Here is a 16,872-nt window from a genome sequence, read left to right on the forward strand (position 1 = left end):
CAGGGCATGTGACGACCATTGCAGAGTGGGTGGGAAAGTGTTGCCCCCTGCTTCGTCGAACAAAGAGCACTTGAAGGGATCCTAGAGGCAGTTCTGTGACATACACTTCTGTGGGCCGTTGTCCAACACAGAGAGTGGTAGCAGCACTGCTTCGTCTCATCACATGACTCCCGAGGACACAATCAGAATAAAATTTGGGATAGGAAAAAAACTGCACAAAATGTTTCAAGAAGGCAATTAGTTGTGTGTTAACTTTTGTGTTAATGATCTAAAAATAAGTCATTGGAGCATGGCGTACCAACATAGCTGAGCAAGACGGGCAGGAATATAAGTCCGTGAGCTGCCCCCAGCAGCACCATGGAGAGGTACATGCGGAAATAGAAGATCTTGAATATCTGCGACTTGGAGAAGGCCAGCACCACAATCCCACCAAACTTTGTCAACGTGATGCCGCTGAACACCTTCAAAGAGCACAAGAAACAAACAAATATTACCACACCCATTGTTATACGCGCACTGAATGATAAATAAGACATTTACCACACTGCAAGATCTAAAAGGAATTTAAGTCGATAGGTCACTCTGGCCAATACCATTGACGCCACCACACCTCAAAAGGTAAGCAAGTTATTTATTTACCTTTCCTACACATTGCACTCCTTTCGTGCTTTTGTATTGTTTGTTGTTGTAGGGTTCTGACCTGCCCCTATTGAACATCTGTGAAACAGAGCTTTATAGTTCTTTGGTTCTTTCGGTAAAGTCACGTATAAAGATAAAATAATAAATTAAATAATAGCGTACTACGACCTTTCGATTGCAACACAAGCAATCATCATCAGGTATAAAATAAATAGCAACAAAAATCTAACGAGAAAACTATAGACAGACATATAAGCAGACAGATATCACAAAGATACACAGAGAGAGAACACGTATCGGCACAAAGAGAGGGATCGTCTCTGTGATGAGGCCTTAAATATAGAGAGGGGGCGGGGGCGGAGAGAGGGAGGGGGCAGAGAAAAAATTAGCATGTCAATGAGTGGACGACGACGTGGTACGGTACGCCAGCTTGAAAATTAGGAGAAAGACACACTAAAATTAAATAACCTAGTAAAATATCGAAATGTAATGCAACAGAGAGTCGGTCAACACACAATTAACGCATAGCCTGGTTGATTACGTATTTCAAAGATTGCTAAGTTAGAATTTAAGTGTGAAAATTCCAAAGAGAGGACACAGGCAGAGAGAGAAAACAAAAAACCAGAGAGAGAGAGAAAAAAGATAAGCTTAAAACTTCCCCATAGAAGTGAACATCTGTGAAACAGAGCTTTATAGTTCTTTGGTTCTTTCGGTAAAGTCACGTATAAAGATAAAATAATAAATTAAATAATAGCATTACTACGGCGTTTCGATTGCAACACAAGCAATCATCATCATTTCGATATTTTACTAGGTTATTTAATTTTAGTGTGTCTTTCTCCTAATTTTCAAGCTTGCGTACCGTACCACGTTGTCGTCCACTCTCTCGGGTTTTTTGTTTTTTCTCTCTGCCTGTGTCCTCTCTTTGGAATTTTCACACTTAAATTCTAACTTAGCAATCTTTGAAATACGTAATCAACCAGGCTATGCGTTAATTGTGTGTTGACCGACTCTCTGTGTTGCATTACATTACATTTCGATATTTTACTAGGTTATTTAATTTTAGTGTGTCTTTCTCCTAATTTTCAAGCTGGCGTACCGTACGTCGTCGTCCACTCATTGACATGCTAATTTTTTCTCTGCCCCCTCCCTCTCTCCGCCCCCGCCCCCTCTCTATATTTAAGGCCTCGTCACAGAGACGATCCCTCTCTTTGTGCCGATACGTGTTCTCTCTCTGTGTATCTTTGTGATATCTGTCTGTCTATAGTTTTCTGGTTAGATTTTTGTTGCTATTTATTTTATACCTGATGATGATTGCTTGTGTTGCAATCGAAACGTCGTAGTATGCTATTATTTAATTTATTATTTTATCTTTATACGTGACTTTACCGAAAGAACCATAGAATAATTCCTGCAGTCACGAAAGCTCCAAAATTAAGAGAGCTTTATAGCTCATCAGATTCCTCCACTATAAATACATATTCTGATTCACTGGCTTTCTTCCTTTGGCCACACAGCCAAGATCTTCTTTGATACAATCCCACAACTTGGCTTTCGGTCTCCCGCTTGATTGTCACCCTTTGTGTGTCCGTCTTGAAACCAATCTCGGCTCCACATTCACGACTCATAGTTTCACCTGCAATAACTATGCGAGAACCACTCTTCTTAAGCTGCTCAACTTGAGGCCCTACTATCCTGGCTTCAGTGCATACAAACTGCCCATAGTTGCCATGCTATAGCCTACAAACCCGCATCATCTATATATTCCAAAGTTTATCATGTATATTTTCATTAGATTCCTAATGTACTAATCAAATATATATTATTCACAGTAGGGCACAACACTGATGAAAAGTGGGTGACAAACACCCTTCTTAAATCCCATCTTTACCTCCAATCGTTCTGTTCGATGCCTCTAAACTAGCATAGGCCTCTGCAGCAGGAGTGTCAGCAATTTTGCATTGTGGGATGGTGGTGAAACTGTTTAATGCCACTGTATGTTCGTTTCAATTAATCGTTGTTCACGAAGCAGTCGGTTTGTAATTTCCAAAGACACCGACATTTTGTATTGCGTGGCAAGTGTGGGTATGGACAGTACGCCATGTATACCAACGTGAGACAGGAATATAAGTACAGGTACATATGAATAGTTCTTAATGAAGAAAGGCAGTGATGCAGTGATTCTATAGACAGACAATCCCTTTTGGTGCTTCTATTGTACTCTTGTTACATGCGATGGCGTACATGGCATTGCGAACCCATCCTCGTGGGTTACAAAGTAAACCCTCTGGCGACCTGTCACTCAGCAGAGCACGGACAGGCAGCTAAACAATCCTTCCCCATTTCTACTGAGCGGAGTGAAGAGCAGGCTATAACCAAATTACCGGGAATGTGCCCCATCTCATCACATCTCACAAGCTAAGCAGACCACCTTGCATAACAAGTGTGTCCCGCTGCTGTAGGACATGGTGGGCAGAAGGCAGTGCAACAAAACTTGCTATTGTACTGTACTTGTGTGCTCCCAGATCTGTTCCCCGCCTTCACTGACCAGCAGTGACCGACGTGGAAAAGTGTGGTTAAATGACCTACGCAACATTCACGGCAGTGGATAGACAAACGCGCCGTGAACGCGTGCACACATGCTTGTGTATAACGACACAGTGCGAGGACATACGTACCGAGCTACCCATGTAAGCCAGAGCCTCCTTGGCGCGCAGTGCACGGGTGGGCTGAGTGCTGACTGAGAACGCACGCACGATGTGACTGCAGAACTCCACCGATATCCCCACACACTACAGTGAACACATACACACACAAAGGTCTCACTCAGAGGATTCTGACCCTGTTTCATTGTGACATCGACAAAGACATTTCATAAAATGCATTCGAATTCAGAGTTTTTAAAAGCAAGCAACTTACTGTAAACTATTTGTCCATCTTGTGAACTCAATGCTATCTAAAAGCCTTTAATGTTTATATTTATAAAAGTTGACGTTTTTAAACAAGTTACTTTCCACTCTCCCATCTCTCCCCAACAATGCCTTAACCAAACAATGCCTTACCCACATTATATACAGCCTTTTGTCAGTCCACTGCTGGATCAAGGCTTTCCTATGCAGTCAATCTTTGGGATTGTTTGACCATAATTTACCAATGAACCACAATATCTCATCAAGGAGCATAAAACAACACGCAAACTCTGGTCATCCTCGCAGCAGCGGCTTTTGGATAACCATCGAGTAAAGATGGTCACTGCATCGCGCGCTTTCAAATGCGCTTCTGCGACCGTCTGGAAACGCTCTTCCTTCCGATATTAGAAAACAACTGGAGCTATGCACTTTTCAATCTAGATTGAATACTCATTTCTTTAAGAACTGCTCATTGTGTTTAGTTTGTTGTCCTTACCCGCACCTCTAATTACGGTGCGAAAAAGTAAAAAAACAGGTATGTAAAATGCAGGGGTGGTGGAGGAACACGACAGGTTTAGATTTAACTCACGAACCGGTGTCAGCCGTGGCTGGGAATCAAATTGGGTCACTTGGTTGGCAGTGCAATGCGCGGACCGTTGTGCCACCACTCCACCCACGTCCACATTACAAACATTTCTTGGCAGTTTAACATATTAAAGTCAATTACATTTGGGTGAATTTAGCACTCGCCAGTCTATTCCATGCCATTTCAAATGAAGGGTTCACCACTGTGATTTTTTATGATTTTCTCTCGGCATGAGAACAAAAAATGTAATCCATATTTTGCGTGGCGTTAAACAATAATAAAAATCCTATTTTCTTTTAACGAAATGCTTGCAAATTGAGGAGGAAGTTTAAAGTTACTTATTTGTTTAGAGATGTGCCCAGAAAAAGACGAAGCTTGAACACACGGACCGGAGTGGTCAACTTTAATGATGGAGTGGCAGCCAAAGAAGCAGGAACATGCCCGCGGAGGATGGCGACCTCAGAGGTGGAACGACGAGGGGGGCTCTGTGCAGGCGCTGGGCCAGGGGTCGGTAAACCTGCATCTCCGTAGCCGCATGCGGTTCTTAAGGACTCTTTCATGACATTATTTACCAAGGACCACCGCCTCGTATTCACCACGTGCATTGCGGCTCTTGAAATAAAGTTTTTTTTACCGAATTTGAAAAGAATGGCTTTTCTAGTTGTTTCGGTTGCCGACCCCTGCGCTAGGCAGACCGCTGCATTGCGAGACTGAGAAAGGGCAACGCCTTGGGGAGGTTTCACCCAGCAGCGATTAAAATCCTGCCGGATTATGGCTACTCAATAGGGAAGTGAATATCTGTTACTATTGTAGTAAGTTGCAAGAGGCTTGGACGACGGGGTCGGAGGCACACTTATTTATTAATACCAACTTGTGTACAGTAACGGGTACACACAGCACATGAAGGGGTATCGTCCCCTTCACTCGTCTAACAGGGAGACACAACGTCTAACCCCGCTAACCTACGCCCGAGTCCTCCACTACGGAGCTAGGGGAGGCTACCTATCCCAGCCCTGGTCAAGCTGGGATCCCGGCACCCTGAGTCCCCAGACCGGCTCTTATAAGAACGTCAGTCTGCGCTCTCGGGGCCACGCCACCGGCTTGCCCTGGTCGGCCCTGACAAGGACAGCGAGCCAGGGGAGCTCCGGGGCCTATTCTAGCTGGTCTTCACTCTTCGCTGGTTAAAGCTAACACTCGACCTCGAGCCCTCCGGCTCAGCACCTTTTATAGCACTCAGCCCCCGGGAGGGGCCCGTGGGGGATGCAGGTGCGGACGTCGGTGTGAGCACCTCCTCTGTGTACGGCCCTAACCACGCCCCTTGTGTTTGTTACCCATCCGTGCCCATACATCTACACAATTACACCTCTACATCACCCCCCCCTGTACAGCTCGCAGCCGTCCCCGGCTGCAACAAAATCACAATAAAGGTGCATCCCCCCCCAAACCCGTGTGTGCCTCGCGTAATTTTAACAAGAACAACAATAACAACAGGAAACAGAAAAAAAACAACCCGACGCACCCCCCTGAATAAATACCCCATTCCGCAAAACCAACATATATACACGCACTCCGGACGCCCCCCCTTCTTCCGCAAGGGCCCCCCAACGGCCGACCTAACAAAAGTCTGCGCGTTTTGGCGCGCGTTCTCGTGGCGGGCCCGTCACAAGGGTCCGCCCCGGCTCGCCCAGTGGCGGGTGTCGACAGTCCGGGTGCGAGAGTGTCTTGTTTCGCTGCTGAGTGACCCCCGACCCCCCCGGGAGGGGTTGGCGGTCGTGGACCCGTCACTCCTGGTGCACCTGGAGATGGAACAGTCGGTGTCAGGTTAGGCGAAAGCAGCAAAGCCGGGGAGTCGGCGGACCCCTCACACGTTTGGCCATGCGTGTGTGTGTGAGAACCCTGGGGCGGCGCAATGAACGGTTTCAACCTGGAGGGGTGCACGTACCACCGACGCTTCCCCCACTTGACGCGTACACATTGCGGCCGCAAGACCTGTATGACCTCCACGGGCCCGCGCCATGGCCGCACCAGCTTCGACGAGGTCGCCAGTGGCACCTGGGGACAGTGCAACCATGCCCTGTCCCCCGGTTTCCATTGGAACACATGTGCCCGCCCCAGCCTAAGCCTCTCATTCGCCTTTTGGCGGAGTTCAGAATTTTGCACGGCCGCTTCCCGCGCCTCTGTTAATTTCCCGATGTTAAATTTAACGTGGTCGGACAATTTAGACATCGCCTGAGGCGCCGAGAGCTTCAGCTGAGTCGTCACAGGCGGGTTAGCCTCGCGGCCATACATTAAAAAGAAAGGAGAAAATCCGGTGGCCGCATGGGGAGCCATCCTGTAGGCTTGCAACACACCCGCAATGCGAAGGTCCCAATCTGTCTGGGATTCCGATACCTGCTGGGACAGCATGGACGTGATAGTCCGATGCAGCCGTTCCACCATCCCGTCAGTTTGTGGGTGATATGGGGAGGTCCAAATTTTCTCCGTACCCAAGAGGTCGCACACCTCGCGGAAGAGTTTCCCCGAAAAATTTTTACCCTGGTCAGTCAGCAGCCGTTCCGGAGCACCCTTGTCGAGGACGTAGCCCTGGACAAAGGCCTCCGCGACGGCTGCTGCCGACTGGTTGGCCAGGGGCCAGGCCATGGGCCATCTCGTGAAGTATTCGACCCCTGTCAATAAGTATCTATTTCCCCTGGGTGTAGCGGGAAATGGCCCGAGAATATCCAGAGCAACGAGCTCGTTAATCCGGGAAACCTTTATGGACTGCAGCGGAGGGTTGGACCCCCTCGCTGGTGGCTTCCGCTGCGCGCATTGAGTGCATGACCCCAGGAGATCTCCCACGTCCTTTGCCATGCCCGGCCAGAAGAAATCGAGCTGGAGCATGGCAAGGGTCTTGTGAATCCCCAAGTGCAGGAGCCGCTCATGCGCAGCCCACACCACTTTACCCCTCAATGCTGCAGGCACCACCAGCCGTTGGCGGCGGGATTTCCCGTCCCAGTCCATTGGAACAACCCCCACGAGTGAACGTTCGCCGCCCCCTGACCAACCCCCCCGATGCGACGGCGCAGAGCGAGGAGGGAGGTGTCCTCCATTTGGAGGCGTCCCCACTCCGCAACGGACAACCCCAGCAAGGAATCCCTCCCTGCTTGCTCGATAGGACCCTAAGTTAAAGGCGCATCGGCGGCGGCCACAAGGACCGAATCCGTGGTCACGTTCGGGGGCCTACAACGCCCCGAACCCGAGAGGCAAGCGCACTCCGAAGTGGGCGGCAACCACGACAGAGCGTCAGCGTTCGTGTGGCGGACGCCCTTACGATATGTGGTGACAAAGTCGTAGTCTTGGAGAATCTCCAACCATCGAGACAACTGTCCCGATGGTTGTTGAATCCGCAGGACGTACTGCAGCGCCGCATGATCTGTACGGATGGTGAAACGTCGACCGTACAGATACGGGCGGTACTGCTGAATGAAATAAACGATCGCCAATAGTTCACGACGGGTAACGCAGTACCGTTGTTCCGCCGGAGACAACACCCGACTACCGTAAGCCACCACATGCTCTACGCCACCAATGAGCTGGGACAGCACGCCCCCAATGCCCGTGTTACTTGCGTCTGTATCGAGCAAGAAGGGTTGTGAAAAATCGGGATAATTCAAAGGCGGAGCCCCCACCAGGGCATCCCGGAGGGAGCGAAAAGCAGCCTTCTCCTCCGGCCCCCAACGAAACCTGACTCCCTTGGACGTCAAGGCATGCAAGGGTTTCGCGATCGTAGCGAAGTCAGCCACAAACCGTCGGTAGTAGGACGCGAACCCAATGAAACTCCTGACCTCCCCCACCGAGGTGGGAGTCGGCCAGGAGCTGACGCATTCCGTTTTGGCGGGATCGGTGGATATCCCCGAGCGACTAACAATATGACCCAAATACCGCACCGATTCGCGGAGCAAATGGCACTTCTGCGGTTTAAATTTCAAATTGGCGTCCCGCATTTTGAGAAAAACAGCACGCAACCTCTGGAGGTGTTCATTGAATGTTTTGCTAAAGACGATGACATCGTCCAAGTAAATTAAACACGAATCCCATGGTAAGCCCGCCAAGACCAGTTCCATTAACCGCTGAAAAGTTGCCGGCGCAGAATGTAAGCCCATCCGCAAGCGGTTAAATTGGAAAAGGCCGTGCGGTGTACGGAAAGCAGTCTTAGGTTTAGATTTGTCATCCAGAGGAAGCTGCCAGAATCCGGAAAGTAAATCCAGGGTGGAAAAGAATCGCGCCCCCGCCAAGGCATCAAGCGACTCATCCATTCGAGGAAGCGGGTACGCGTCGGCTACTGAAATTTTGTTCAACCGCCGAAAGTCGACACAAAACCGCAGTGAGCCGTCGTGTTTTTTCACCAAAACGATCGGTGCGCCCCACGGGCTGTTGGAAGGGGATATGATATCGGTGGCTAGCATGTCGTCAACGGCCGATTTGACATGATCCTTTTCGGCGGGACTCAACCGAAAGGGATTTTGGCGGATTGGCGCGCTGTCACCCGTGTCAATGTGGTGTCGCAGCAATTTAGTACAACCAATATCAAATTTGTGTCGACTAAAAACTTCGGCAAACTCTTTCAGGAGAACTCGCAGCCTCTCACGCTGTGAGTCGGACAGGTCCACCGATCCCGCGCAAAGCGCATCCAGCCATCCGTCATCACAGTCCGAATGTGGTCGCGACGGAGGATCGGTGCGCACCTGACCCACGAGAGGTTCCTCATAGGGTGCCGGCGTTGCGTGTGCAAGCACGGTCCCTTGAGGAACCACGGCCGTTCGCGATCCCACATTAAGGACTGCAATGAAGGGGTCCCCATCCCCTTTCACTATGGTCTGAGCCGCTATCAAATCGGGTCCATTGACCCCGGCTCGAGATGGTCCCAAGACCCCCCGATCCGCAACCCCCTCAGCAAACGGCCGACGTAACCTAAGAGGGACGAGCATCTGAGCTCCCGGGGGTACGCGTACAGTTCTCGCCACGAGCGCCTGCACGGTCGCAAATGCCCGACGCTCCGTGGCGGGGGAAGACAAAAATGTTACACGTCGGCCCGACGGGAGTTCGATGCACCCCTGGTCGATCAATATACGGATAGGCATTTTGGCCAAGAAATCCGTCCCCAACAAGAACGGAACCGCCAGCGAGGAGGAAACCAATACAGGCCCGGATAATTTAATGTCCCCAATGCAAATTTTGGCGCGGATCTGCCCAATGATTCCCAGCGAGCCCCCGTTAGCAGCATAGCATGGCACGTCAACGGGGAGCAAAGGACGGCTTTGAACGGGAAGGATGTTATAAATCAAATCAGATTACTGGTCGCCGATGCTCCCGTGTCAATTAAAATCCGCACCTCAACCTTATCTATGTGACCGACCACGACCGACGACCCCGCCGACGCTGCAACGACACGATGGGCGAGCTCCGACCACTGGCCCGGTTGGAGCGCTCGCCGCATTTCAGAACAATCTGACGCAATGCCCGGCGAATTTCGAGCTGTGTATGTTTCAGCGAGTGAGTGTGTGACAGATGTGTGCACGGGCCAAACGTGTGAGGTGCCACGACTCGCCGTATTTCTCTGCTGGAGCTTGGGTGGAGGCGGCGCGGCGTCCTGACGAGGTGTCGCCCCGCGCTGACGAGGAGCCCGGCATCCTGAAGCCACGTGGCCTTGAAGGCCACAGTTGTAGCAGCGTGTGAGCGCCCCGGATGGCCTGGGCTGCTCCTGGCGGCTCGGTCCGTTCCGAGCCTGTGGTCCCGCAGATCTCCATTCCCCCCGCCGCTCCACCCCGCAGACCTCCTCCGATGGGAGGGCGGGAGCCGCCATGGCATGGCCGGCCACCCCCTTGGCGGCCTTGCGACGCAGGGACCGCAAGCCCCCGTGGATGTGGCGCGCGACCAGCAAGGAAGACATCTCTGTGTCGTCTTGAGCCAAGACGGCGACGTCCAGCTCGTCCGCGAGTAGCAACAGCTTTTCTGCCACCATAGCGTCCACTCCCTCCTCGTCCATCCGCGGAAAAGCTGCCTTCGCCAGGGCCAGGAGAGCCGTCCGGAAAGCCAGAGGCGATTCGTTGGCGCCCCGATGACGATCGTGGAACAGCTGCCTGCAGTCCGAAGGCGGGCCGTAGACAGCGGACAGCAGCTGCAGCGCCAAGTGCAGCGTGGCGCGCTTTTCCTTAGGCGCCGAGGTGAGGGTAGCCAGGGCGTCGTTGTCCAGCATCGCCGGCAGTGTGCGTAGTGCTTCGGCGTCCGTCCAGTTCGCCATCTCCTGATGAGCGATGAACCGTCTCTTGAAGCCGCCCCAGTCCCCGTCCGCGCCCACAAATTCTTTGAGAGGCGGCAGTCGCTGCTGTAACGCGACGTTCGTGGCTGCGGATCGCGCTCCGTCGTTCCCGGCGCTCTGTACAGTGTGGGCGGGCTGCGCGTATGGCATCGCCGGTCGCTCCGTTGTTGACGCGCTGGCCGGTGTTGATGATGTCACGGCTTCTGCTTGGCCCTCGGCGGTCACCTGACGCGGGCCGGCCCCGCCCTCTGCACCCACTGTAGCGATGGCGGGAAATCTGATCACGAGCCGCGTCGGGGTGGCGGGAAACGGCGCCGCGCGTCGGCTGCCGTCGTCGTCCCGCGCAGCCCCTCCAGCCCCCAGCCGCGTGATCTCCTCCAACGTGGCGGCCGCAGCGTAGAGCAGCTCCGCCAGGCGGGAGTGAGCCAGCCGAAGTCCCTCGGCCGACGCATCCCACCCTTCCTGTCGTAGCGGCGCGGGTGTACTCGGCCCCGGCTGCTCGGATCCGACCTCGGCCATCTCTGGTGCCGAGTCGGCCGAGGTGTCCTCCATCTCCGACTCCCTGGTACGTGTCGTCCTTCGTGTGTCCATTGTTGCACGATCACTTCTGACCCCAGATGTAGTAAGTTGCAAGAGGCTTGGACGACGGGGTCGGAGGCACACTTATTTATTAATACCAACTTGTGTACAGTAACGGGTACACACAGCACTTGAAGGGGTATCATCCCCTTCACTCGTCTAATAGGGAGACACAACGTCTAACCCCGCTAACCTACGCCCGAGTCCTCCACTACGGAGCTAGGGGAGGCTACCTATCCCAGCCCTGGTCAAGCTGGGATCCCAGCACCCTGAGTCCCCAGACCGGCTCTTATAAGAACGTCAGTCTGGGCTCTCGGGGCCACGCCACCGGCTTGCCCTGGTCGGCCCTGACAAGGACAGCGAGCCAGGGGAGCTCCGGGGCCTATTCTAGCTGGTCTTCACTCTTCGCTGGTTAAAGCTAACACTCGACCTCGAGCCCTCCGGCTCAGCACCTTTTATAGCACTCGGCCCCCGGGAGGGGCCCGTGGGGGATGCAGGTGCGGACGTCGGTGTGAGCACCTCCTCTGTGTACGGCCCTAACCACGCCCCTTGTGTTTGTTACCCATCCGTGCCCATACATCTACACAATTACACCTCTACACTATTATTGATGTAAATTATAATACACTTTAGTATTAACATTTCTTGACGTGAAATTCTTTATATTTATTCACACAGTATTTTAATTTTTTATCCATGTATACAATTGCTACTTCTGAACCAACTCAAGGTCTCCGCTGAGCTTGTTGATGATGTTAGAACTGCCCGCTGGATTCTGCTTCCTTGACGAGCTGCTAAAATGCTGCTTCAATGTTTACCAAGTGTGCAGAAGATGTACCGGCTGCTTGGAGAGGTGCTTGGAATGCTAGCCTGGTGCCTACATGCACATCCGATACCCACTTGCTGGCCTGCTGGCTGGCCTGCCACGTGGCGCGCTACCCAGGCGACCAACCCGCATTATCCCCAAGTGCCTGCCGATCCCGCCCGCTCTTCTTGCCAGAGCCAAACCGAAGCGGGAACTGGTTTCAAACATGAATCTTCTTGAATGAAAAAGCAAACAAAAATCACATTTGTTGCTCCGGAATGAATGAATAACATTCCTCTTGATAGCGGAGGTGTTAAATGGCCACAATCCCTCGGCCAACTACACTGAAGGCCACATTGCCGTGGTCCCTCAGTCACAGTTGTCTTGCACACTGAGCTACAGTACTCGGCCAATCAGTCAACACAAGATGACAAGGTGAGACGGTCACCCTCGCTGAGACTCGGAGAGCGACATTTACATGGTTAAACACACACACCCAGATAATACCAGGCTACAGACACAGCTCCACAATTCACCACAAATTTGAGTTTAAGGGGGTTAACTGTCACATTACTTGAAAGCGAGAACATAATTGTTGGGATTCATGTAAATGTGTTAAATGCAATGTTGAATATTTAATGCTTTGTTTTATTGTTCACTCGTGGCAAGTACCTGGCCCGGGGGAAAAATATATTTCAAAACTTCTCCTAAAAACATAACACATACGAGATGTAGTGACATCAGGGATGTCACTGTATGGTGCCGGCCCGGGAGGGCCGTGGCGTGCGTTGTCCCTACATCGCGGATAGCACCGTGTGTGTTGCTGTGTGAGGCCGGCTCGAGCATAGCACGGCGTGCGATGCACCATCATCGCGTACACCCCGTAGGTGGGTGTAGTACCAGCCTTAGCGGGGCTTGGCGAGCGCTGGGATAGCGCGGGCACCGCGCATGGCGTGTGGTGCAGGCTCCCGCAAAAGGGAGAGGGAAAGTGTCAGCCCAGGGACAGGGTTGCCCCGGGCCATCGCACTCTGGTTGACCCCGTAGGCACGTGATCCGGAGTGTCCAGAGAGGGCCCCAGGTGGGGAGGCTAGGGGGTGAGCACGTGTCCGGGGAGAGCTCTCGAGAGGGAGCTGGAACGCTCGCAAAGGTGGGCGGGGCCGTGCACAGGGCCGTGGGTGGGGCCGAGGGCGGGGCAGAGGGTGGAGCCGGCCCCGACCCGGGAGGATATAAGGTGGGTTTCTGAGAGGGGCCAGGGTCGCTTCGTTCTACAAGCTGGAAGCTCCACGTTCCACGTCCTACGTCTGAAGAGGCACCAACACGTGGCCGGGGACACGAGTGAGGGTCCGACCCTTCGTAGCTGTAACTCCAATGTATAGTGGAGTTAGCTGAGTGGTCACCACCCTAGGCTGTATCTGGTAAAGGAGCAGTTACCCCTTTGTATATACGTGTTACAAATAAATGTGTTGCCTCTGAAGAATAACGTCTGCCACTCAGTTGGACTCACTACACATATACAAGTACTAAGCTATTGTGAAAGCCCGGAATTCCGTTTGTCTGTCCATTTGTCCAGCAACAAAATTATAAGAGGCTAGAAGAAGTCCTGATTCTAAAAGTAATAGAAAGTGGAGGGTAAATAGATGATCTAAAAGGTTTCCTAAAATTGTCGACCTCCCCGCCCCCCCCAAAACAATTTCAGTAATGAAGGAAATTCCGTCAATCCTCACCATGACGAGGTTGACAAGAGACACGGCGTTGAGGCTGATGCTCCACAGCCACATGACGCCCAGCATGTCGGTGAGGATCATGGCAATGGTGAGGGTCAGGGTGAGCGCCGACCACACCTCCAAGCCCAGGAGCAGGATGGAGACCAGGAAGACGGCTCCCAGCGACAGGCTCAGGTTGAACACCGTGTCGTTTACAATGGTCAGGTACTGCTCGTAGAAGACGTAAAAAATGCTGCATGGGAAGAGACGTGCACGCACGCGGTGGGCTTGTAAACATAACGCAGCAAAAAATGAAACGTACAAATTAGACTGAGTAATGCATCTGTGAACATGAGAACAAAAAAGCCAACGTCAGAATGTTCTTGCTTAAACCAACGACACTGATTCTTGCTGGCTCTTTCAGCCCTGCAGCCATCATCAACTGCACAGAGCAATGCTCATCTGCTCACGCAGCCTGATGCGGCTTGAGAACCACACACTCAGAGCCAACAGCAGACGCTCAGTCGAGCTCATGAAATGTGAAACAAATCAGGCATGAATTCTGGTTAAATAAAAGCCACAAATGAGACACCGCCTTTCGAGAAGGATCTAACAGTTTACTGGACAAACTCTTTGGTTCTTTTGGTAAAGTCACGTAGGTAGAAAAATAAAATAAAACAAAAAATAATATATCATGACGTTTTGATCGCAACACAAGCGGTCGTCCTCAAGCGGAAAAAATAATCCAGCAGTGGAACTGCTGAACCAGCGAGAGAGCTGTTACAACAAGAGGTTATTTACGTGGCGATGGGCAAGCAAGCGGGGTCTTAGCTGGAAAGGAATTCCATCCCCGGACGCAAGCACCTCAGTTGTGTTAATGGGGGAGATTAGGGAGAGATTAGCATGAAATGAGCTTCCGTCGCCGCATAAGAGTATCGTCCCCGCATATGCGCACGACAGCAGTGTTAATGGGAGATTAGCGCTATGTTGATGGGAGAGATTAGGCAGGGAGATTAGGGGGATTAGCAAGTTAATGTCGAGTCTGTGTATTTTCTACCTACGTGACTTTACCGAAAGAACCAAAGAGTATGGCTTTCTGCAGTCACAAAAGCTTCATAACTCACCAAATTTCTCCAGGATAAATAAAGACTACAACTCTGATTCTAAGTAGACTGTTTCCTAGGAATGTTTCACTCCTCCCAATTTTTTTTTTATAAATTGTCACATTTCAATTCAAGATTCAATTTGTTATACGAGAATGAAATAATAGTGTACCACCCTTTGTCATGCGAGTTGTTTGACCATACTTCACTATGCTGGTCAGTGCAGGTTTTTAAAAGCAGGAATCAGTTCAGATGTCACTCAAAACTGATGTTAACCAGTCAAGAATCACACTCCGGCTGCTGGGTTCACATGGTGCAGTCCGCCAACCACTGCTTTGTCTTTGCTCTTGTAATACACGAAAAGGTTTATTGGCTGCATGACCCAATCTAACACAATGTTTAAATTAACATGAAGTTATTCTTATCCTAATGACTTAATGGCAGTATTGTATGCATAAGAAACGACCTAAATTGGTGACCTAATTATAGATGTGTGGAATTCAGAATCCGGTTATTCTGATTGACAATAGGGGCATCTGGACACCCAACTTTGACATATCCAATATTAACAATTCCAGATGGAAAAAAATCACATTTATGTTTTTCTACAGAAACAGAGTCCAATATTGACTTAAAGCTTTCGTGACGGCAGGAATTCATATTCTTTGGGTCCTTCGGTAAAGCCAGATATAATTTTTCACCTGCTGACGATTGCTTGTGTTGCGATCGAAACTTCATGATATTTTTTTTATATCTACGTGGTTTGACCGAAAGACCCAAAGAATAAGAGTTCAATATATTACATAACATCCACATGCAGAAAATATGTACTTATTAAATATGTAAAAATGCACTAAGTACAATGCAATCACATAAATGCATAGACACAAAACACATGCACAAAAAAACACAAACACTGTTACTCACACAAGACAGATACCCGATATAGTCGGATAGACTGTTGAAGCAAGTGCTGTTAGCGAGCACCTATTAAGACCAAAAGTGAACAATGGGTGATACGACCAGCACCACAGCCTTTGTCTCCCCAGTGCTGAGGTTTACACACTGCACATTTAAGGCTGAGCAAACCTAGGGGAGATCCAGGATCAGTTTGTAATGCAGTGCGCTAACCAATTTTGCCACCCTTCCACCTTCCACGCACACAAATGCGCACTGCAGCCCCAACATAGTCAGCTTAGGTCACATCAGCTCCTGTTCTTCCCTTCTCCCCCCCCACCTTCCACTCCCCAACCCCAATGTATTTAATTCCTTACAGGGCGTGGAATCGTAATCGGCAAAGCCCCACGGGTGTTATTCACCTTCCTCCTGGTTATGAGTTCATACTGTACTTATAACCAATGGTGTCGCGTGGTTGGAATTGAGAGCTCATAAGAAGACGGGTGAGTGGGCTACATTAGCACATCATACCTACATGAGGTGACCATCCCATTTCCATATTACTGTGGGTTAGGTGATGCAGGCAGCGTATGCAAAACTCAAGATGATTCGTGACGGTACCTGTACGCGAAGACCCTGTATTTTGGGAGCGTGGGGCCAAGGGCGGCTGTGATGTTGGTGGCGATGGTGCGAGCGTTCCTCAAGGCAGCAATGAAGTCCCCTGACTCAGTGAGGATGGTGTGGTAGCTCATGAAGTAGGTGGCGCCAACGTGGGAGCCATTCACCGACACCGCACTGCCATACGCTGCGTGTCCCCTGGTCAGCCACAAACGCACAACGTCGTGAGCTCGCCGCACCAAGAAGAGGGCACAGAGGCACGGCCAAGGGCACACTTTAGTTGAGCTCTTTAAAAAGAAAAATGTTTCTGAGCATTGGCCTAAAGGCCACAATCTTCCACCAACCAGCAACAAACTATCAAAGTTGTTACAGATAGGAGTTGACACGTCTCTTGGATGGAGCAATGTTATTTATAAGAGATCGGGATGATGAGAAGGAATTCAAAAGTGAAGTAGTGCGAGGGAAGAAACAAAAAGGCAAGTGTTGTGACCTGCAGTGTGGCGATCGTTAAACGCAGTATGGCTGAGACGAACCAGTCAGTCGGGTAAACCAAGTCTCCAGCATGGGTGGAAGAATCAACGAGTGACGGTCACGGGAACAGAAACCATGGGAGGAGTGATCGAAGCGTGATCAGGAGATGACTATCCGTCGGTAAGCGCATGATTGTAATGGTATTGCAACCCCCAGACTTACGGCGATTTTACTCTGAGTATTAATAGTTAAAATAAGCAATGA

At 50.8% G+C, this 16,872-nt stretch overlaps 1 protein-coding gene across 1 annotated transcript in view; it reads right to left on the reverse strand.

Annotated features, from left to right (window-relative positions):
* Positions 1–16,872, reverse strand: part of NPC1 (NPC intracellular cholesterol transporter 1) — a 72,022-nt gene that overhangs the window by 6,260 nt on the left and 48,890 nt on the right. Inside the window, exons 21-24 of the mRNA XM_078872783.1 lie at positions 16,141–16,335; positions 13,541–13,772; positions 3,318–3,431; positions 299–461 (exon numbers count right to left, since the gene is read on the reverse strand). Coding sequence (XP_078728909.1) covers positions 299–461; positions 3,318–3,431; positions 13,541–13,772; positions 16,141–16,335 — 704 coding nt within the window. The remainder of the gene's footprint in view (positions 1–298; positions 462–3,317; positions 3,432–13,540; positions 13,773–16,140; positions 16,336–16,872) is intronic.

This window comes from Lampetra fluviatilis, chromosome 2, assembly GCF_964198595.1.
Source record: "Lampetra fluviatilis chromosome 2, kcLamFluv1.1, whole genome shotgun sequence".
NCBI classification, from domain to species: Eukaryota; Metazoa; Chordata; class Hyperoartia; order Petromyzontiformes; family Petromyzontidae; genus Lampetra; species Lampetra fluviatilis.